Consider the following 23,730-nt stretch of genomic DNA (forward strand, 5'->3'; position numbering starts at 1 on the left):
AAAAGGTATTATCTAATCCCAGAAAGCTCAAGAAATCTGTTGTAAAAATGGTGGAAAATCAAACTCCTCCCCTTCCCAAGCTTCATGCTGTTCCCACACCTGGACTTGCAACTTGATCCACTTGAACGCTCTGAAAGTTACTGCATTCATGGAATGAATCGAGGTTGAATAAAATTGAACACGGCCGAAATTGGAAGAATGTACGTCAAGTTCGTCAACAACCTTGCCAATATGTCTCGCTCAAAAGGTGGGTGCAGACATACAAGAAGTTTGTCAAGTAGCTCCCTAAACTCTTACAACTGAATGGCCCTTGAGATGTGAGTGCAGGGTAACACACAGCAACTGAAAACACATGCATGCCAAATGAAGTAAGTTTGGTTTGATGATGCTTGTTCTCCATCCAGTCACCTATGTAAGCATTTACAAATAATCAGTGACAGGACCTGTGGTCAGTAGCCTACATGCAGGTTCTAAGCTTGTTGAAATTCAGTTATGCAAGCAAACCGATTTCAACAAGCAAGTTTAGCTTCTCATCATCTTAAATCAAGATAATTGGTGGTCAAAAGGGCCAAAAGGTCAAGGGTTTACTCAAGAGATTTCGGTAAATTTGAATATGCTTGGATAAACAGCCCAATTAATTACTCTGAAAACAGTTTCTTCCATTTGATACAGCACGTTTTTTTAACAGGTAGAACAGTGACCTCTTCACCAATTACTTTTACACCAGATGAGAAAATAATACCTGCTACTTTCTCCTCTAAAAAGGTAACTGCAATGATTGGGCAATATGAATACATCTGCCATCAAAGCTGAAGAAAGATCCATGCAAAACTTTCAAAAAAAGCAAAAGCGAGCATCCCTCAATGAAAAAAAGATCATTCTCTTAAAACACCTGCAAACACGGAAGGTTGTTTATTGACAGAGAGAATAAGATTCAAAAGCAGAAGTCATGACAATTTATTAAATTGATGCACATGGTGAGTAAAATGAGACACAGTCATGATTATAATAAACATGAAAATCATCTCCTTTTGGGGGGGAGGGGAAGACGAGGCAAAATTCAAGTCGGGAGAAGGAAAAAAACAAATGCATTTCTAGGGAATAGGACATAAAATGACGCTTACCTTCTTACCGGAGAGGACACCGATTTTTTTTTTTATTATTATTTTTAAGTATTAAATTAAGTTTAGCATTTCTTTAGATCAAACCTACATGCACAACCAGTTAATGCCAGAGCCAATTCAGGGAACATGATTGGTATCGATTATTCATACTTTTAAGAAAACTATGATGTAAGGCATTTGTTTGATCAATTCTGGTTTTTACATGTACATTGAATACTGCACTTTTTTCTAAAATCAAGAATAAACAACTCATTAAAATGCAAAGTTAGTCACAAGATAAAACAGACAACAGCCATGCTGATGGCTGATACATTTTTCTTATGACAATCACAATATATTTCCTTTGAGACAGACAAGTCTCCGATCAATTATGACTTTCCTACTCAGAGTTAAGTGGGATGGCATTAACTGATTGAACATACAGGGAAAAAAATCCACAAGGAGCACCACTATGGAGATGCCTTCCTTTTGACTTGGTGGTTGTATTTTCAGTGCTGTGGTGCCCGTTGTGGCTGTAAAAACCCCTCTCATCTGGCAATGCTGCGAGTCATTTTTTGGTTGAAAAGTTGAGATTTGGACATTTTGGAGGGGGAGGGTGGCAAATGGTTGTTTCATTAAGTCTCAAGAGAAAGGGGATGCTACTGGGGTTTGGGTCTTGGGTGGAGTCTGGGCTGGGATTTGAGTTGGGGTCCGAGTTGGGGTGAGGGAGGTGTACGGCAGAAAGAATTTGAGCCAAAGAAGTGGGATACAGCACGTACATTGCTCAAAACAAACAGATGTATTGCACTTGAACCATTTAACATCTGAGCATGAGCATTCTCATGATCTTTACACTTAAGAGTGGCTGACGTGTCAAAAATTAAGTGTGCTTCAACTTGCCTCGGTTGATGTCTAAGCATGCTTAAGCCCCATTTGATTTGTACACAGTCAAAGAAGTTTGATGACGGAGACCGCATTATTGAATTGAACTTGATCATGGTCGACGTGCACGGATAGTTGTGGTAGCATGGAGGGCCAAAAGAGGAGCGGAAAACTTGAGGATCTGCAGCTAAATTCTTACCAGACAATACAGGGAGGTGATACTAGACAAACCAAGGAAGATAAAGGGATTGTTTACACATGGATAAGGGGATTAAAGGCCTCGACGGAAAACTTGCAAAAGTTGGGGACAAAAACAGAACGTAGAAAACTGACTGTACAGTTTATACTTGATCTTTTTCCTCTTGCCAGATTCCAGGGGATGTTTACAGTTTTGTTCGTCTCTCTCCAAAAAATTTTTAGGTTTAGAGTTACATTTAGACTGACTTTAGACTTGCAGGGATGTTCAGCTGGTAGTCCAACCAACTTCTCCAGAAGAATTTAATGCCCGGTGTCAGTGCAGGGGATGGTTACCATGGATTGTCTACATGAGAACTTGCACAAGGGCACCAGTGCCCCCAGTCCCCGACATCAAAACTGTGTGCTTTGAATGATTCAAAATAATATGAGGTATGGTGGAATTGGTACTTTGGTATTCAACACTGCGCACCTTATTTCTGGAAATTTTGAGCTGCTTTCTTTCAAGAAGCGTACGCCAAGGATTCGCACAAGCAAACTCTTCCCTTTGTTTTATTTTGGGTCATTTTTTTAAAAGGGACTGAGTTTGAACACTTAGTCACTCCCCTGAGGAGGAGGATGACTAGGAAACTAAATATGCATGAGCAACATCTGGCCAATCACCATCCCTGACACTGAGGTACGCGAGCAGTTGACAGTTTAGCCTTTGTTTAAGTGGTAGTCCCTGTTTAATTTAAGTAACTAAGGTTTAGACTTGCAGGGATGAGGGAAGTTTTATGGCAGGATATAACCTGTCTTACCCCTGTGTTTGGAGAAGTAAAGAAGGGGGAAAAAACAGAATTGTTGAGCAACAAGCAAACCTAACACCATGGGTTAGTTATGGCAACACACTGACGAATTCAATGGGTACTTGATGTCTGACAGGTTAAATTTGTACTCGGCGAACAATTACCAGCCAATGGCCACAAATAGTGACCATGAGACAAACCGAGAGGATTTAAACAACTTTGTTTAGAGCAAAATACTTGTTCAGAAGTTATAATTTTCAGGTTTCTTTGCATAATAATCCAATGCAGAATTATTTGGGGAAAATGACTTTTTTACAGGCTTTTGGAGGAAGGAGAGGTGAAGTCGCCAGTATCAAATTTGACCAATCAAAAAGAAAAAAAAAACTGATACATGTAAAATACCATAGTATAAAATACACACATACATTGAGTTGCTCCACACAACCTATGACAGAGTCTGGTAGTGGCCGGAAAAGAGTCGCCCGGTTAGCACCTAGCACACCAAGCAAACAGCTTCTCATCCTAACCAATGTGGGACACCACAACAGTGATAACCCAGGCAGAACTGGCCTCTATGCTCATATGCATGCACACATGAACAACTCTCATCAGTAAACTCAGAGTTTAACTTCTGGGATTACAACAAGAATGGTATTTTTTCATAAGAGTTTCTTTTTTTTTACATCTTTATGACTCAGCATGTTTAAGTAAAAATCACCCAAAGATTTTCACTGAACGGTACTTATAAGACCTGCTCCACACTATGCATCTATTTACATGTCACAATGTTTGAATTATCAAAGCCTCCTTTCTTTTCCGTCACCCAAAATCCAAAAAAAGGGATGCAGAGAAAACTATTGTGGATCCACAAATAGTTAACCAAGCTTTCCTCTGAGTTTCACTGAAAAGTGATTCAAGTGTTGTCACAAGTAATTCAGATTGGACCACTTTCATGGCAGCAAATTCACTGAAACAAACAAAAACTTCTACACATCAGCACACACAAATATAAAGACAGTTCTCCTTAATTGCAAAGTAAAAAAAGAAATTGCCAATTTTTATGGTTTAATTCTGACAGGACAAAAATCGAACAGATAATCAAACACCAAATGCAAAACAGACATTTTCTGGAAACAGAATTTACTGAGCTTGGTTTTGTCTTTGGAATAATTGTTTCATAATTATTTCAAACCTCTCCTATGGTAAAGAACACTGCGACCTCAAAGTCTCAATGGTTTTTTAAAAAAAGTGCATTTATTCAGAAAGATAAATGACTACACATGCAACTCTAGTGTGACATTAATGAACCGACTGGGTGAGAAAAACAGATGTCAGAAAAAGAAGTTCATTCCCTATTCCAATAAAAGAAATAAGTGACAATTTTTGCAGACAACCATGTACAAGCCAGGAACATGCATCTTACTTTGTAACAACCAATCAAAACAAAGACATGTCAACAACTTTCAGCTGCCATGAAAGTGGTATTTTAGTCACCCACATACCAGACTGAATGGATAAATAATCCTAATGCAAAATGGCAAGATGGAATTTTGGGATATATGCATCTCACTAAGTTGTAAGAATTTTTGTGTTTGAAAAAAAAAACATATGATGTTTGGTTTCACTCAGGACTGGTTAGGTGGGTCACTGACAAACAAAATTACAAAACTGCAGGGCCACATGAGACAATACCGGTGTCACACAGACCTTTCTTGTTCAAGACTCGGTCAATACCCTCAAAGACAACCAGGTCAAAGTTGAGTATTTCGTTGGGAATCCAGGTGAACTGAATCAAACAGAAGACAAAATCTCCGAGAAATTAGTCCGAGAAAAATCACTGGAATGGACAGTGACCAAGTATGCAACAAGAAGTATAAACACAGTATACAGGTTGACCTCTGGAGCAGATAAAATATCTGAATTAACCACATGCTGCCGGGTGGTTTGAAAAATGCAGTGCACACATACAGGTGAATTTCAAGATTTTCAGTTTTCAAAAATCTTCAAAAATTTATCATTTCAATTAATGGACGTTTACAGCTACATGAATTACTGTCTGGTGGCCACTGTAGCCTAACAGACAAAATGTATTGACGCCCGAGTATTTCAGCCAGGCCAGCAGGCTTGTAAAAAAAGCCCAGATTGTGTGGTGTTACGTAACTTTCTTTTGTTCACGAACATGGCACAGTGCACTGCTGACCTCTTTTCAATAGCGGTCATATTAGCGTGCAGCGGTGCTGTGTGGCTCATTGCTGCGGTGGAGTGCTTTTGTCCCCGGTGGTAATCCGCTCGTACTAAATGCCCAAAATCGTGGTATACTGTTTCAAAACAAGGCTGGATTATCTCCACTATTGAGAGTGAAAAAATGTTGGTAATGCCCAGCAGCTCAGTCTTTTGTGCCGAGCACGGTCTTTTGTTACAAGGCCCAGCTCTTTCGTCCTGGTTTCAGGCTCCTGGCTTCGTGTATAAAGCCTATGTGCTCGAAAACGGGTCCCCCGGCAGCAAGTGGTTAAAGACGGATCCTGATAGATATAGCATACACAAGTCGCATAAAGTGGCATTTCGCTCTTTCCTGTTTTGAGGGTCCCAAGTCAAATATAGAAGTGGAGGTCAATTTTGGGATTTTGTGATATTCGGAAAGAGTAACCTTGTCTATTTAATTCCAAAGTTTTTGCAGGATTAGATATTTAAAAATGTCATTTTCTCAGCAATTTCGATGATGGCATTATTTTTGCCTGGTCAGAAATGTTAAAAAATGTCGGAAACAAAGACGCAAAGCTGCCAAAACAATGTCACATTGTCATCCTGTACTTTTACAGTGTTCCAAGGTGTGTTTTAGTGCTCAATGTACGTTTTCATACCACTGGAAAGCTCTCTTTCTGCCGAATTCAAAAAATATCTCAAGTTTGAAAATTCCAACTTTCAGCTCATTTTGTGGTGACAGGTCACATGAGAATTATGAACAAGTGTCTGGTACTACAAAACCAAAACACAAAATTCAATGAGAGACATGAACTCATCAAGGTATTACATGAGTACGGGTAGTGGACACCAGTCATCAATTATAGGCTAAGAGATAAATTGCATGCACGTCAATTGACCACTTCATGCCGGGGCATTTTTCAATGTTGATGATCCTGGGCTGGCATGACTATCATTTTTTCCGTTTTCAAAATCCTTCAAAAAATTCATCATTTCATTTAACAGCCGTTTATAGCCGCACCAAGTAATCTTTAGGCACTACTCTAAAGTTGACAGGTGACCTTCATTGACGCCCGAGTATTTCAGCCAGGCCAGCAGCCTTGTAAACAGAGCCCAGATTGTGCGATGTTGTATAACTGTCTTTTGGTCACGAACCTGGCTTAGTGCACTGCTGACCTCTTTTCAATAGGGGCCAGATTAGCATGCAGCAGTGCTGTGTGACTCATCACTGCGGTGGTGGAGTGCTTTTGTCCCCGGTGGTAATCGGCTCACTCGCAATGCCCCAAACCCTGGTATATGGTTTCAAAACAAGGCTGGATTATCACCACTTTTGAGAGCGAAAAATGTCAGTAATGCCAATCAGCCTGGTCTTTTGTTCGGAGTACGGTCTTTTGTCACAGGGCCCTGTTTCCTTTGTCCGAGTTCGGAGACCCCGGCCACCCATATAAACCATACGTCTCCGATCCCAGAGTCCCTGGCAGGAAGTGGTTAATAATGCACTATTGTGACATGTGCCAGCAAGAGCACATAAAGAGCTTTCATGAATTCTTTCTGATGACACAAGGGTTTGGTACACTGAATGCATGTAGCCTCATGCCTGTGAAACCAAACTATGAGCCTTGCTAAGAATCAGGTCTGCTGATTCTTGCAGAACTAGTAGCAACACTCGAGATTATAAGGCATTCGCTGCCCTGAAGTGCAGCCATTTTGTGTCCAAAACTGGCTGACTTTGTGGAACTTCAACTTGTCTGTTGTGCAAGAAACCCCCCCTTCCCCCGCTAGGAACACTTTCTCACTCCACCTCTGGTCACTGTGAACCAACCTGTTTGAAGAAGACCCGGGATGAGTTCACCCCTTCTGGCAAATGAACGTCAAGAGTCTTCCCATCAGGCATCAGGGATGCATAATGGCCCTTTTCTTGGATGTTCTCTGCTGCCGTCAGGAAAGACTTGCAGTAGTCAACAGCCAGAACCTATGAGGGCAGTGGAAATATAAGAAAGGCGTTAGAATGCCAGTTAATTATATTCTAATGAGGTCACTTTATGCTTACCCTTGGACAGTGAGTCAACAACATGTTCCACTATGCTCCTTCCCACAAAGGCCTACAACATTCTTTAACAAGTACTATAAAATTGTTATTAAAAACCAACCAACACATGACACTCAATAGTTGTTTAGAAGCATTTTGTAAAACCAACTTGTTTCCATTTTTCACTAGGTTTATAGTTTCTTCTCCTGTGAAAGATGGAATGTTTTTTTCAGGACCCATGGGCATCCAAGTACCAATGTTTTACTTCCATAGATATAAAGCATTTATTGTCCAGAGGGAATGACAGGTTTTGAGAGTTCTTAAGAGAGGGGATGGAGTTTTTTTAAGCCCATGGAAATTTTTCCTTATCCCTTCAACAACCCGCAGAAGGAGAAAGTGTAAATTCCTAAGTCTTGGCACTTTCAATTCCTTTACTCTAACCGCCATTCCTTTTTGCAAGGCACCATCCTGAATCCTTCAAATCCTCTGAATATTAAACAAATAAATTGCATACTGCCTATATCCTCCAAAAAGCCTCCAATATTTCTTGAATACCGTCAACTGACGGGTGCCCACTGCCTCAATCCTTCAAAATCCTCCAACTTCCTACTACTACGTTGAGGCAATGTGAATGGTATTCTGTAGCAGTATGGAAGATTTAACTTACAATGTAGGCATTAATTTAACATATGTTTTATGCATGGCTGAGCATAAACAACACAAGGTCTAACCCACAACCTTGACGTAATGCATTATTTTCAAATCGCAATACTTTCTTGGCATTCTTCCTCAATCCTCCAAAATCTTCTAACACCACCCAGAGGATTGCGGAGGAGTAAGGCGGGTATAGGGTTTATAAAAATGGCAGCATGTCCCCCTCATCCCCCCCCCCGATGCCAGAGTTCTCACAAACCCTGTACCTCCTTCATGAATCGGCACAATTCAAAGCTGAGCTTGCCGCAACCACAAATCAAGTCCAGTGCTGTGCCGCAGGGGGTGCCTCGGGCCTGGAGGGCCCCACGGCAGACCTCAGCCAGCTGGCTGGCCAGGTTGCCCTTCACGGCTCCGTACTCTGTCAGGAGCTGAGCCCTGAGGTGATGGTCCGATTCGTGGCTCAGCTGAATATTGGTGGAGGGCAGGGGAGAATTGGTTTTGGTCCCAACAGGCAGGCACACACCTACAAAAGAGAGAAAGAACCTTAACTACCTGGCCTTTGCGAGTAACGTTCAGATTTAACAATATTTGTTCCTGTTGACTGCTTGCAAAGTTATCAGAGAGTGACAAACCAGTTCTTGAAATCAGATTGAGGGAACTAAACAAACATGTGTTGGCTGCTTCGAGTGGTACAGAGGAACAACCCTACCTAAGTGATTCAGGACCATTCCATTTTTCTGAGACTGAGGAGAGTATCTCAGTGTTTCTGTGCATTCCTATATGTCAACCATGGACAGAAGTGTAGCACTAACGTATGCTGAACTGCCATTTAAAAAGGGTACCTTGCCCGCATTAGTTCCTTTTTCCTTTCCATAACTGAAGTAAATAACTTTGTTCAATAGGTTTGACGTTTATGCTACATACCAAACCACAAGTCATAATTTCTTTGCTATGGGGACAGTTCTTCTGCTACAGGGCATGACCGTAATTTTCATAATATAAGCCACCTGGTGTATAAGCCGCAGAGACATTTTTCAGCGTGAGAATCAACATATAAGCCGCTACTTATGGTCTGAAAACTACGGCAGTACTTTTTCTCAGAATGAGGCTGCATGGTCCAGTCTTTTTTGGAGTACTGGTTCAAAACTAGTACAAATTGACCTCTGTCACAGGGCAGCCATCTTGCTTTCCAACCATTCAATGCAATGCAATCAAACTGAGGCTGGAAGGAAAAATAGTCTGTTCCCTTTTATCAGTATGTGGAGTTATATTACTACTGCCAAATGGGCTACGGGAAGCAAGACAAACATGGCACCATCATGATAAACGTCTATAGCAAGTGTCAGGTTACACAATCTCACCTAATCAAGATACTGAATCTGCAGGTAGCGTTGTAATCTTTTTCTACTTCCAGAAAATAATCAGTACTCAACCATGTCAATATACTCATTTAATGACTTCATTTCATCTATACACGTATCGACTTCCCACACAATTTCTCTACCCTGATGAACCTCAGCATTAAAGATTTCTTAGTTGTGTATCAGGAGAGCACAGGACAATTAACTTACATGAATGCATGCAATGTGCTTGCATGTGGCTGGTGAGGAATTCCTGTTTGCTTGAAACGGTATAGTACTTTAGTTGCCACATATATTGTACTTTTCTAAGCAAGTCTGCTATCAAATCTTTTTCTTAATGCAATTGCTTGACATGGCATCTGTAAATTTATGAACAGAAGCTCAGGCAATGGTGCTATACAGAGAGATTAAGTCTGCACCAAGATATCCCCATCCACCATCAGTGTTATACACGCAATACCTTCAGTGATGTTGCTTGGTCTACAGATTAAGGCGACCGGCAAAGTGGCGCTGGTGTCCAGAGACCGCACAAGACGGAAGCTTGCATGCTGGTAGAAGTGTCGGCGGAAAGCATATCTGGCAAAACATGATGACTCGTCACCAGTAGACATGTTACAGCCACCCTTCACAGAGAAAACAAAATTGCTGACACATGTCCAACAAGAGGCAGGGGTCAAGAATGTTAAGATATGAAAACTGGGTGCGGTCAAGAAAGTCCATGAGAATGCTTCAGTGTCAAGCATTTATGCACTGTGAAACACATGTTGGGCAGGGCAAAAACACCCTGAAGAGATTAAAATTAATAAAATTAAGAAATCAACTGAGTTTACCTATATGCTAACACATAAAACGATGCCAAGTTTTAAAAAAATGGAGTATGTATATATAGCGGTCTGGCTCCCGACCGATCGCTCGGGGGTGGCAGTCCATTCACCGCTGAAGGGGAATTGGAGGCCAGGCAAAAACAGAAAGCTCGGCAGGCACAAGACTTGGGTACTAAAATTGGGCTGGATTCCCCATATTTCGCCGTCGCCAATGAAAACTGCTTGTTCAATATGTGCAAGGTACTGCAAGCTAGGTGACTCCCAGTGGAGTCACTGTTGCATCCATCCACACAGTTGTCTTGCTGCAATCCCCCGAAAAAACCTTGGACGCCTGCCAAACTTCAGTCCAGCCAAAAAATATGTAGGCCACTTCCAGCCAACAGGCATGACACCTAGCAAGTACTTTGCAAGTGTGCACATAATAAGGCCCTGCTCCAATCGTGCCTTGAAGACATGCACAAGGTTCAAAGATATAACTGGGGAATTCCCAGACTGCTACATATATCATTTTCTAAATAAAACTAAGTGCTTCGAAATATATAACCCCATTCCTTAAGAGGAAAAACAACGAGAAAAATACAACAGCACGGCGAAACAGATCTGTGTGCAGAAGTGAAAAGGAGTTCAGGTCAGTTTATACTAGTAAATGTCAACACTTTTCACCGTTTTCATAAATTGACTCATTTTTTTCGCTTTGCACGATAAAACACACTCCGTCCAGAGAGAGATCACCTGGTTGATTTGGCCCCCCCCAAAGAAAAAAACTGAACAAGTGATGTTTTGGGGATAAATTCATGTCTTCTTGATAACAGTCACAATTTACTGTCTGTCTTACCAAAATCACATTGTGCCGTCCGTCAAAGGTTGGGGTGCTGAAATCATCGTATAGGTGATGCGTCAGACTACCAGGTAATCCATTGAAGTGATCCTCCATCCACTCCCACATGTTGCCAAACACATCATAGAATCCCCTCTTGGTAGGTGGGTACAAGTTAACCGGCTGCCAGTGAATACAGTGAAAGTAGATGATATAGGCTCTGGTGGGTATCACGTACCAAATTCAGTATAGGCCGGATCATTTATTTTGCAAAAACATATTGCAAATCAACTTGCATGTACATATATGTACATCCATTGAGATTACTTTTTTGATCCTGTCTTAGAAAAAGGGACATCAGACTTCTGTAAAACTGTGCCAAAATGACTGCGAGGCATCATTGTATAGAAGCTAATTAATATAATATATCAGCAAAATATAAATGTATATCGATGGCACTGGCGAACAAATACATGTACTGGGGACAAATTCTTCTCCCATTCTTTTTACATGTGGCATCAACAGCATGATTACAAATCCAAAAAGGCAAAAACAAATCGTAACCTTAATGACATGACAAAAAATGCAATCTGGACAGTCTATCCCGAGGAGGCATGATCAGAGATCACATGCAATGCCATTCAGGGCAGGAGCAGGTTTTATCAAATCTTGGACGCAGTATCGTTTTCCTACCAACGTAGCAAATCAAACGGACGTTCTCCCACCTCCAATAATTTGGAGGAAACGGGGCACGTGACTCACCGTGTGCGTGGTGTAGGCCAGGTTTGCATTGTGTCTCTCCTGCAAATCGCTGTGGTACAAGATGTCTGCAGATGTGTCGTTGCTGATTCGTACCTGACGGAGTATAAAGTGTTCCAAACTCATAACATGCATAGACTGAGAAGGCCATCCCATGGAAACTGACTCTTGACTTTATGTACTTTGACATGGGACACAGCATCTTTTCCTCCAAAAAAGGTGAAGTCAAAGGTACCATGTAATAACCCGGGGGGGGAGGGAACACGGGGATGCCTCCATGGTACAGTGTCACTAGGTCAAAAAAGGATAAATGTGACCTGGAAGGAAGTGAATTTGGTCACTTAAGGGTGACCTTTGCATTTTCTTGTACATGTGCCGAGTTCCAAGATAAACTGGGTGTAGGACAAGCAATCTTGCATCATACCACAAGTTTGATATCCTTATACTGTGCACACTTCTGTTCACACTTCTACAGGCAAATGTTGAAGTCTTAACAAAGCAAATTTGACGTCACAAAAGATTTGAAGTGAAATTTGGCTCGACTTGACATGCGTTAAACTTTGGTGAATTCACAGTGCACATATTTGATCTGACCTCATAAATTTGCATTTTTTGTTCACTTTTGTGTGAAGTACGAACCAGCCTTAAGGCGTGGTGGGTTTGAGTGCATTATACATTCAACGTTTGCAAGCTTGTACCGTGACTAATCTTAGTCGGGGTCAATGACACTACAGCATCAACAACAGGATAAAAATTGTTTTTCTCGCACTTAACACCTAGGACCTGTTCTGTTTTTCACAGAAACTGGATAACATCCTGGCACGTGCAACAAATTGACTAAAAGTAGCATCGTCAAACCTATGGTCAAACACAATGGCTTCAATTAACCCACACATTAAAATGCAAGCCCCAACGAATGAATTACCCAGCAGGAGCTTTTAAAGACTTAAGATGAGGCAGGCCCGCCAGCATTACCTCCTTGTCTCGGATGGCACAATGCTCGGCTTCTGTCATCAGACGAAATTCTTGCCCCTTCCATCTGCAGTAGGCCTTAGCTTCGTGGTAGTTGACAGCCACGGGCCAATCCCAAGGCATAGGAATCTCCTCACAGAGGGTTCGCAATCTACAAACCAGACATTGCGCAAGACAGGGTCATAACAGAAATCATAAGTACTAAAAATGACATTATACTGCCCAATTACTGCACGCGTATACTCAATCATGCATCACAAAAGCCATTACTTGTTGAGACTCAGTGTACAGCGTTGGCAAAAGCTTCCATGAAAAGATCAGTTTTGAATAGTTTTAAATTCATCAATGGATTTTGCATTTCCTACATGAAATAACAAGTTATTCCAAAACCTGGGGGCACCACAAGCAAATGAACAATCTTCAAGAGAAACCCTAGTTCTACTATAAGGATGGTTAAGAGTCAACCTGTACTGTGACACCATCAAGAGTTACCTAAGTTCTATTTGATTTAATACAAATGTGACAAATTGGTTTTAAACTAGTGTGTTTAAAACTGGCTAGGGGTCTGGTAACGATTATGCATGGACCAAGCCAATGGCAAGTCCCACCATTATTAAAAGTAAGGCCTATTATCATCATCACGGCCCCTTGGTCACTCCTAGACATATTTATTTAAAGCAAACCCATCCTATTTTTTATTATCCTATTCACAGATATCTTGTTTGGGTGGAAAGGTAAATATCAATTGCAAATTCAAGTTTACACTTTCCACTGCTTTTGTATATCAGTTTTACCTCAGGGTTTGTGAAACATCTCTCTTGTGTAATCAATGGCATCTGCCCTGGGACTGAACAAAAATCTCCTAATATTGACATTTGTGCGCAGTGCGCAAAGTGACGCTGTAGCTGAGCTGAGGTGAAGAGAAATTTCAACCCTATGAAATGCGGAGTCATATTGCTTGTATCATGCATGCGTACGTGATGATGACTGTCACGCACGAGTTTAAGAGTCCAGTTAAGGAGTCAAAACCAGTTGTCAGCTTTATTACCTGTTAAAAATTATCTCCATGACTGTCTCTAGACCAACAATAGGTAGGTGGGGGAGTACATTTCTACACAACCTCAAGGTAACCTGCAGTTCACAGTGGTTTCGGCCAGGTTTGTGGGAGGATTTACAAAGAGTTCATTATCTAAGGGTCACTGATCACAACTCTGGCGGTTTCTCTGGGGCTGCGCCACTATGGAAGCCAAGCCCAAGCAAGAGGTTTAAAAAACAAACCAATTAGGAGTACCTTAATTCCCAATAATGGGTGCAGCTCAAACCACATGCCACTCAGTGGGAGGGATAGTTCATAGTATAAATACTCTCTGGTCCTTTTCAGCTCTATGTACTTAAGAACAGAGTTCATTATCTAGGGGTCACTGATCACAACACTGCAGTGGTTCCCTATATAATTTTGTTTTATTACTTAAGAACAGGTCCAATAACACAGCTGGCCATTCTAATGTTCCATGACTTTGCCACTCAGGAGGTAATCCCAGAGAGCTTTGAATAAGCTGCTGGGCCCAGCATGACAACTTCAGTGTGCAATATTATGTCAATATCTTCAATGAAGCCACCCCCCCCTTGAAAATGCCCACAGACTCCAAAGCTGACAGTACGTAACCCGCGGGAACTGGCTGCTCATCGGTCCAGTCGGCTGGGAATGCGTTTCTTTAACAGTACAACTAGTCAGACCATATTTTGACCATATTTTGAAAAGTGAATGATTAAATGATCAAAACAGCAATCATAAATGTGTGGTCCTAATCAAGTGACAAATCATATCATAAAGGAACGGGACAATGACAAACGATGCCACTGTCACGGTTCACTTTAAAAAAGTGACTTGACAAGATACTGGACAACTTGAGATTGGTTCCAAAGCTTTGACACAGTCCATACAAAAAGGTAAAAAAACTTTTTTTTTAAAGCTGAATTATTGAATCTTTACCAATTCTGATTTCTTTTCAAAAATGTTGGGACATCATCACGTTCAAAAATATAATTAAGGGATGTCTCCACCAGCAAACTTCAAGAGAGGGCAAGTGGTCTAAGCAATGATTAACCCTAGCCATGTGGCTGAGTCAATGTTTTTTAAGAAAAAATAGAAACACAGCAAGAGAGCCTCCAACATTTGTGAACACAAATGGCGCTCTCTTGCATAATGAAACTCTGTCCACTTGAAATGTTACCTGATCTATTTCTACTCGTAGGGAACAACCAGGCAATACACTGTAGATCAGCTTAGAGACAGCCCATATTCCCAAATACCTTGTTTCAACACTTCAAATTAATCTGCTTCCTGGATATCCCACAATGAGAAACTAAAACTAAAGACACCTGTTTGTCTCATGTGCACACCTATGTGCAGGCCAATTAGGGTATGGAAATACTATTCACTGTAAAACAATTGCTGTCTCACAGCGGAATGGCTGAATGTGCCAGTTCAGGGAAGTCCCCAAATTCAGCTCACTTTGTTAAACGTGTGGCGGAAATGTTTCCGTTTCCAGTTGTGGCTTCCTGATTTCGGTTTGTTCTGTGCAATGTTGATCCAATGTTGATCCTTTATTACTCTATCAAGTTTGTTACTGGTCGTGCTTTTGCTTTGCAAGTTTAGGGAAATGATCTAACCTTACAAGTGAATTGCAAGCCAATAAAGCTATGGTTGAGTTAAAACCTTAAACAGTGTGCATCAATAGAAACCCTCTATAATTTTCCTCCACATTATGCCCATTTTGATCAGGATGCCAAATCCAAGTAAAATAAACTGAACCAAAGGTTTCAATTTGTTCTTTCAAATGTGAACAAACAAACCAAATGACCAAGACAAAACATGACCCCAATTGTCTTCATGATTATACAACGGAGTATCTTAAAGCATAGCTATGTCTGGCATGGTTACATGTACACACCCCATGAACATCTAACAAAAGAAACAAAGTGCACAAACAATGACTGTCCGTTGGTATTGCATGGTACTTCTTTTGTTAGATGTTCATTGTGACATGAATTTGCATAATGTTTATGATGTACCTCTGGAACGAAGTGAATGTCTGTGCTCATGGCACTGCTGTCCTTCGAGCATGACCAGATAAGGAAATGAAACTGGCATGCAAATAAGAACCTACAAATATGAGATCTTTCAACATATGAAAAGCTTTCATAATGGGCTGAGTAGATTCAAATAAGTGAATGTTGGACCTTCCATTCAATTAAATATTTGGCTGTACTAAATCCCACAAAAGCCAAAACCAAACAAACCCGTTTTCACAAAATGGAAGAAAAAATATACTGGAAATGTAATTGATGGCCTTATTACTGAACATATGCATGAAGCTAACCCCAAGTTTAATCTTAACACCTGGCTTTCACAATGCAATTTTTGTAATAAAGTAATTGAATTTTTCACTTCAAATATTCCATTTCAAAAACAAACATTTGAAAATTTAAAAAATCAAATGTCTAATTGTTCAAATAATCAGTGCAATTCCAATTTCTTGAACCCTGGTCCTCAACAGCAACCCAGAGTTGGCATACATCGGTCACTTTGTCCTGACTTTTGCAGAAGATGGGTCACCTTTTACAATTTGGCAATCGATCAAATGTCTGAATATTCAAATAATAGGTGCAGTTTTAATTTCTTGGTCCTTGGTGCCTCACTGCAAACTAAAGTTGGCATACATCAGTCACTTTGCCCTGGCATTTGTTGCTGACAGGTCACCTTTTTACTTTTACAATTACTTGTGGACCGAGTATGAAACTTCTTTGTGAGATCTGGTATGCAATATAGCCAGAAGTGAAAACACAACAAAGGACAAACGCGCCCTCCTTGAATGTCTGTGACTTGTCTCTCTGTTTACCTATACTGATTCGTCTCATTGTTGTTAATCTGTTGCAGGCCATTGCTGGCAGGGATGTAGCCATTGCCACCGCTGCTGTTCCTGCTGTTGATGTTGTTGCTGCTGCCGTTGGCTTCCCCATTCAGCCACTCCTGACAGTGGCTGTATCCAGCCAATGCTGCACCGCAGTTGGACAGGCAACCTGCACAAAATGTCACAATAATCTCACAATTAAACCCATCAGCTACTTTAAATGACAGATGTAACACATGGCTATAATCTCTTAATGTCAAAATCTCCAGTCTGTTTGTCATCCAATGCTTTATGAACAAATGCTGAATACACAAACATGGAGTGTTAACTCCTCAGAGCAGAGCTGAAAAGTCAACACCTGAAACATTCCCTTAATTACTGAAAGGTCTTCTCCTTTATCACTCAAATTCCTGAAACTTAGGTCCAGTGAAATAAAAAGACCAATATTTGATGCCATTTTTATCACACCAGCCAAGGTTGTTTGATTTTAATCAACTTATTTAAATAATTGATTTAAATCATAATTCAAATTGCAGAAAAAAATCAAAAAGAACATTTTAAAAATCATGTTAAAGAAACCTATTCTTTTGGATATTTGAAAGGAAGAAATGGCTAAATTTAATATACTGATGCCATTAAAACATCTACACATTTATATTTATCTTTACTTATCTTTACTTTTTCACTGTAAAGAAAAATGATGACAGTTTTGTTTGAAGCTGGTCATAATTTGAAATTTTAATGTGTATTACCACTTTGCTTTTGGATGGTTTTAACAATATGACAGAAAGTGAAGTCATTAGAGGTTTTCTGTTGAGACACGCTGTTTGTGGAATAGCCATTCTATTTATAATTATATTACTAGTCAGTTCTTGAAAGTGCACATTACGGAATGTCTCTGTGCACTAATTATCAGCTGAATATATCGTCACCAACACCACGAACTGACACACATCTTCACTTTTGTGCCAGTTTGTGAGAAGCATGATCAGAGCAGTTTTGGTTTCACGAAGTGACACACATGTGTGCGTGCATATTGTACCCTCATGCATTATCGAACAATCTCGTTTTCACGAAGAAGCACAAATGTGTGTTTTGTAATATAGCATAGAAAAAAAGCTTTAAATGTCTAAAATGATTTTATTTTACCTGTAAATGACTAAACAGAAACTAAATGCTCTTAAAACTCGTAAGTGTGTAAATTAAGGAGAATGTCAATTTCTGAATACAGCAAATCATGGAGCACGTGACGCAAGACATTTGTGCCTCTTCATGAAAACGAAAATATCAAATTTCTTTTAAATACGCATTGAAGCACGCACACATCTATAGATTTGCTGGTGACGATATACATTAAAAAATAGCAGTACCGCCATAGGTCTATGTCATCAAAACTGGAACACCAAAGATGTGTACTTGTTCTTAAACTCTCCTGAAGTATTACATAAGATATGTACATGTGTCGGCAAATACAAGAGTTTTATCCCAATTGAAGAGGCAAAGACACTTATCTTTGATCATCTTGTTTATCACTGAAATTTTCACCAACAGTTAAATCATATCAAGAGTGTGTATTTCAGCTACAGGTAGCTATATTTGGCAAATTTTGTTTGATAAACAGTTCAACGTGTGACAAACTTGGCCTTGTCAGTCAGCAGTGGGTCATTTAGTCACCACATGGTGTCTCATGTCTTCAACTTCTGGACCAAAAAGCCTTCTGGACAACTCATACAAAGATTGATTTAATTGACAAAAAATTACACCAAAAAAATCTGATGTCAATTTTCTAAAATCTGATTTTTTTTAAAATCATGATTTTATCCAGCCTGTTCCCAGTGGTGGCTGTTCATACTATACGAGGGTACATACAAAAATGTTCTGAATGTGAATTTTTAGAACTGCAATTAATTCTCTTCTTCAATTCAAAATCCACCTTTCTGTAACATCAAACATTTTCAATAATAGAATCTAAACTGAAATGTTTGGTGCCTTTTTTATTCTTACACCTGTCTGCTGGGGCTCACTTGCATACAGTGGGTGTGTATATGATACACAAGCAAAAGTGTCATGTCATCTGCAGCAGGAAACTCAGTTTTACAGCTATTTCTGCACCCAACTGTTTTCCAGAAGTTATGCTATTTTGCAGTTAAAAAGTTTGTTTATTTTGGTAGGTCATTATTTCTTCCCAAAGCAGTAGCTCGGTGACCCAAGTTTTCTGGTCAATATTTTATACGAGGACAATTTGGATTCACAGAACAGACAACCCCCATAAAGAGTATCCTGAGTGAATTACATCGCGCCAACAGTGCTCTCATTTAATTGACACAGAAAGCATGGGCAATTGGAAAAGTTTCTTAAAAAATGCAGTTTTCACTTAGTGCCACATAAAAGAAATCTCACACATTTTCTAAGTAAAATTCACACAGACACAAAATATTAAAGACCATTTCAAGGTAATGAATCAGAACTGACTAGGGACACCACACACTGACAGGAAACAGAAATGGAACAGGCACGAAGACTTTGACCTTTGACAGACGTTCACGTTCACAGCCTGAATGTTCTTTCAGGAAGGAAAGAACTTTCCCCCATATCAGGTTGGATATGCTATGGTAGCTAACTGTGATCAATTGCAAGGTAGCCGTTTTTTACTAAAAGCATTGCATTACACAGCAGCATCTGCACATGCACATAGTACAGGAAAACCTAACACTGAGACCTCCAAAAAAAAATTCCATGAAAATAAAAATATATGGATTTAATGAGTCATGTCAATCACCCAAAAGTTTCTGTACCTGCCCACATCACATTTTTAAACGTTAATTTCCCAAGCATAACTGATTCACAAAAGGCAGACAGAGTATATGTATTTAACATTGAAGCCTGTCTTCACTATCAGACTGGTTCTTGAAAAGGGCACACACAAACAAAAGAACTGACCTTACCCTTTCATAATAACACTCTGACACTAAAATGATTCAGCACATTTCTTTGCACACAACCCTTCTGCACAAATCCCTTGCAGTGCTCCAGGCAATTAGAGTTTGCAACCATGGCAACCAAAAAAAACAGGCATTTCTAATTTATTGCCTAAGTGCTGCAGACCAATTTTCAAACCCTAAATGCCCTGGTTAAAAAAAGTGATTCATTCATCCTCTGGAAGCAATGAATATGGACTCCATGTGTATTGGTAAGATGTCTCATGAATATCTAATTTTCCATTTGAACTGGGATAATGACATCTAGACTAAACCTAGGAAAATTATAAATAAGTGTGTAAGTATGCGCACATTACAAATACAGTTTTGGGGACATCTTATGACCTCTAATGGCACCAGTACGGCAAAAAGTATTAGGACACACCCTCAGATTACATGCACGGTTAATGACTGGACTTGAGCACGTATCTAATTTCAAGTTGACTTGAGTGATAAAAAAGCACCAAAGAGAGAATGGCAGAAAAAGAAAAACTGAAGACTAGAGATTCTATCTGCTTTAACAGAACACAGGGCTTTTACACAGTTTTCTTTTGAGAGAAAAAGGCATTTGTTCACATGAAATACATGACAATATCAATTTTGCAACTTTCACTCTAAAACACACTCCCGAGCTACAAATAGGTAAAAGGAAAAACAAACAATTTGCAATGAAATCATATTTACTGTATCATATGAATTTTTGCCACTCCAGCTGAATATTTGGTTATGGGTCCATCCTTGGCAGCTAATTTGCATAAAGTTTGACCATAAAGTTGTACTGCAGGGAAAACTTGATCAAGAATGCCTCGTGGGATGCACATATAATCATGAAGAGCATTTTCCCGCATGCCCAGGGGACCTGATGGTGCACTGGACAAATGTCTCCTCACAATATATTACTCTAACTTGGTGAAAGAGCTTGAGAAACCATTTGGCTTGTTTACATGATTACATTTGGGAACATAAATCTTAAACTTTCTGGAAATGCAGCAGCACTAATAAAACCCTAACCATGCTGAACCCAACAAGGTTATGCGGGATTTCAATGGTCCCTAGGGGGTTTTAACTTAATGTTATCGATCAATTCTGTGTTGGAACATATTTGGGCCACAGATCCATCCTTCTGGTGAACTGTACTATGACAATAAGAACCTTCGGAGATACTAAAATGCACCCTTTTCACTAGTTACAAAGTTTGTGTTATGTTTCATCTTGACAGCTGTGAACACTTGTCACCTTGGGAAGACAATGTATAGATTTTGGATTTTGGCATATATGTTCGCGTCTGTCTTCTTATCAATTTCTATGTGTACAACCACAATGAAGTGCAATGCAAGGAAACAAAACATCTTGCAACTCTTGTCGTGGACAGCCATAATACTAAAGCTTTCCATAAATTCACTGTTTCTCTTATCGTGAATTTATTGTAACCAGTAAATTCAAACTAAGTTGTTTTCTATTTTCTATTACCGTTTCCTAGTAATCTGTACATGAATGGCATTCACTCTCGTTTATATTTTCTTTATTTTTTTAGGCGCGGGTAACATTATTTTTAGATTGGCACAAAAATTGACAAAAAGACTAAATTAAAGCTCCCTTAAAATGGCAATTCATAGCATGCACGTGAAATTTAACTGGATTGAAGGGTCCCTGGAAGAATTCTGTGACCAAAGAATTCAGTAGGAGGGACCTGTAAATTTCCCTGAGTATCATTTACCAAGCCACCACAAATCCAGTGATTAGTACCGGAAATGACTAAAAGAGCAAAGTGAACAAGTTGCAGTCGCCAGATGGCATGTGGACCATAAATACCTTCACAGTCTATAGAGATTATTCACAGCAGCCATCTTCCAGGTCAGTGTTTTTGATCCATAGAGATACACAGGAGTGTATATCCCCCATATTAAAAGCACTGACCGGGAAGGTGGCTACGGCGTATAACCTCTGCCCAGTCTAATCCCTCGGCTGAAAAATGGCATAGTATTTGCAATTCATAAAACAAATTAATCATATTATATAGGCCATTAGCTTTTATAAAAATCCCATGTGAATCTTCTGCAAACATACAGGCACTTGCATGTCAGTGAAATTTATCCTATTTTAAGTGCTGGTATTTTAAAAGCTTACGGTACTTCCTGTTAACTGACCATAGTTCCTGGTAGGCAAGTGTAGAATCATAAATGACTGGAGAATGACACAAACAAAATGGCTGGATCTATGGGACACATGTATCCGACAGAAGCAAGGGTAGTTCTGGGGGGGGGCAACAGAGACTATAAACCCACTCCATTTCACATGTACAATTCAAATCAATGGTTTTTCATGCAAGTTCTGTCAATTTTGCTCAAACAGCACCGATCATACAATAATTTAAGTTTTTACAATGGATAAAATAAATGGCCAAAACCCCAAAGATAACTCTACAAAAAATAATGCACAAACACAAATGAACCCTTAAAAAACTATGTAACCTTGTCTAATGCATCAAATAAGGCAAACAAAAATTGTTTCTACAGACCTTTGTTACAGACCCAGAAGATCGGGTGCATGACCTTGCGGAAGTTTCTCCATTGCCAGCCCTCTTTGGTCCAGTACTGTTTCTTTTTGTAGCAGCCATTCTCAACAAAAGCCAGAAATTCCTTATTGGTAATCAAGAACTGCGAAGCCTCAAATGCAGGCACCCTAAAAAAAAAAATCAAACACTGTGCAAAATACCGGGCCCTCAAATTCTATAATTTCTGAAAGAGTCTGACAGGAAACATACTTTTTGAGTAAAATGACATATGCATGTATTTCTTTCAATGATATTTCTCCAGTTCGTTCTGTGCTCCAGTTCAGCTGTAATTTATGGCATACCATTCCAAGACCGAACTGGAGAATTTTAAGCTAGTATCTAAATGATATCACATTAAACATGATTACTGCAAATTCCACAAGTTTCAGTGTCCCTAACTAGCAAAGCTTTCAGTGGACATTTTTTGTCCCTTTTACTCGGGAAATTACATTCCATCTCAGCCTGGCTAGGGTGCATCTGATCATATTCATGCTCTACTTCTTTTCCCCAAAGTAAAGAGTAGATCTCAAGCTTTCATGAGAAAATAACAGCAGATACTCATGAATCATCCTGAAAGCTTTTTTATACGGTGCATGTTTCACGAGGTGCTATGCTGATTTGTCGCCCAACCCATTCTGGTCTTTCTGTTGGCTAATATTGCGGCATGAACGGCAATAATCCGAGGTATAGGTCAAGTATTTATCCAAAAAACGACAGTGTGCCAAACACATGCAGTTTGCAGGTTGGGTATTTGTACTGCATGTGCATTCATTCTACACATGTGTGCATAAGGTTTTCCTATTCAATCACAATGTTTCTCTTGTTTCCGACCATGCAAAAATGTGTATGCTTTCTCTTCAACATTTGACCACTCAAAATAATTTACCGAATGTGGTCGGTTTCATGTGACTATTTATCGACGAGTGACTAATTTAGACTTGGAACCTGTGCACACAACATGCTATCTCACAATGGTTGACTTCATGGATGCTGTATAAATGAAGCCCCATCATTAGAGTGGTATCAAGCGAGAGAAACTCCTATAGGTTGGAAATTGATATTGCCGAGTGTGACAGCTCACATTTTCTTGCATTCTGGGTACTCGTTGTCCCAGCCGTAGGAGGGGAAATCCCTGGGTTTCCCGACGGTGACTTCGCAAGCGGGCACGGTCACCATCTTGTTGTCTCCCATTCCTTGCCCTGGCAGGGAGGAAAAAAAACTCATGCATGATGTACAGAATCACACTAAGCTGAGGGTGAAATGCCAATAAACAAACCAGGATAGTTTGCTATTGAAATGACATACAAGGGTCTGCACAAGATCAGTGTGTACAGAGGTACTGAGGGCAAAACCTTTGTATCACTGGGATAGGTTCCAGTAAACCTTTTGTGCATTCCTTGTGACTAAATCAAAATAACAAAACACAGTCTCTGAGAAACCATGGAGATGCCAGTAATGCTGAACCTCTATTGTTGGTGAGTCGATGAGGTGGAAATAGTCACTTTTGTTGAGCTGATGCGTGTGCGGTGTCTTTCATCAGAGGGAAGCAAGTAAAGGCCTTATTCAAAAATACAAACTAAACAAACTGAGCGACCGTAACAAAACTATCTTAAATTCTTCTTTCCTTGGTAACACGTTGAGCACATACATGTATAAGCCTTATTTTTCTGTTGATCGATCATTGTAAGATGATGGAAC

General features: G+C 39.9%; 1 protein-coding gene across 5 annotated transcripts in view; it reads right to left on the reverse strand.

Annotated features, from left to right (window-relative positions):
* The window catches only part of LOC110987208 (uncharacterized), a 42,365-nt gene that overhangs the window by 5,952 nt on the left and 12,683 nt on the right, over positions 1-23,730 (reverse strand). For 3 of the 5 annotated variants that reach the window (XM_022249735.2, XM_087144069.1, XM_022249736.2), the window contains exons 7-16: positions 23,114-23,231; positions 21,997-22,160; positions 16,489-16,669; positions 12,590-12,737; positions 11,618-11,710; positions 10,874-11,038; positions 9,675-9,837; positions 8,120-8,376; positions 6,993-7,142; positions 4,676-4,754 (exon numbers count right to left, since the gene is read on the reverse strand). In XM_022249735.2, coding sequence (XP_022105427.2) covers positions 4,676-4,754; positions 6,993-7,142; positions 8,120-8,376; positions 9,675-9,837; positions 10,874-11,038; positions 11,618-11,710; positions 12,590-12,737; positions 16,489-16,669; positions 21,997-22,160; positions 23,114-23,231 — 1,518 coding nt within the window. Of the gene's footprint in view, positions 1-933; positions 2,983-4,674; positions 4,755-6,992; positions 7,143-8,119; positions 8,377-9,674; positions 9,838-10,873; positions 11,039-11,617; positions 11,711-12,589; positions 12,738-16,488; positions 16,670-21,996; positions 22,161-23,113; positions 23,232-23,730 lie in introns of those variants that run through there. The other 2 variants (XM_022249737.2, XR_015427355.1) reach the window with 2 other exon arrangements.

This window comes from Acanthaster planci, linkage group LG12 (genome assembly GCF_054643075.1).
Source record: "Acanthaster planci isolate LZ-2023a linkage group LG12, COTS_SCS, whole genome shotgun sequence".
Classification (NCBI taxonomy): Eukaryota; Metazoa; Echinodermata; class Asteroidea; order Valvatida; family Acanthasteridae; genus Acanthaster; species Acanthaster planci.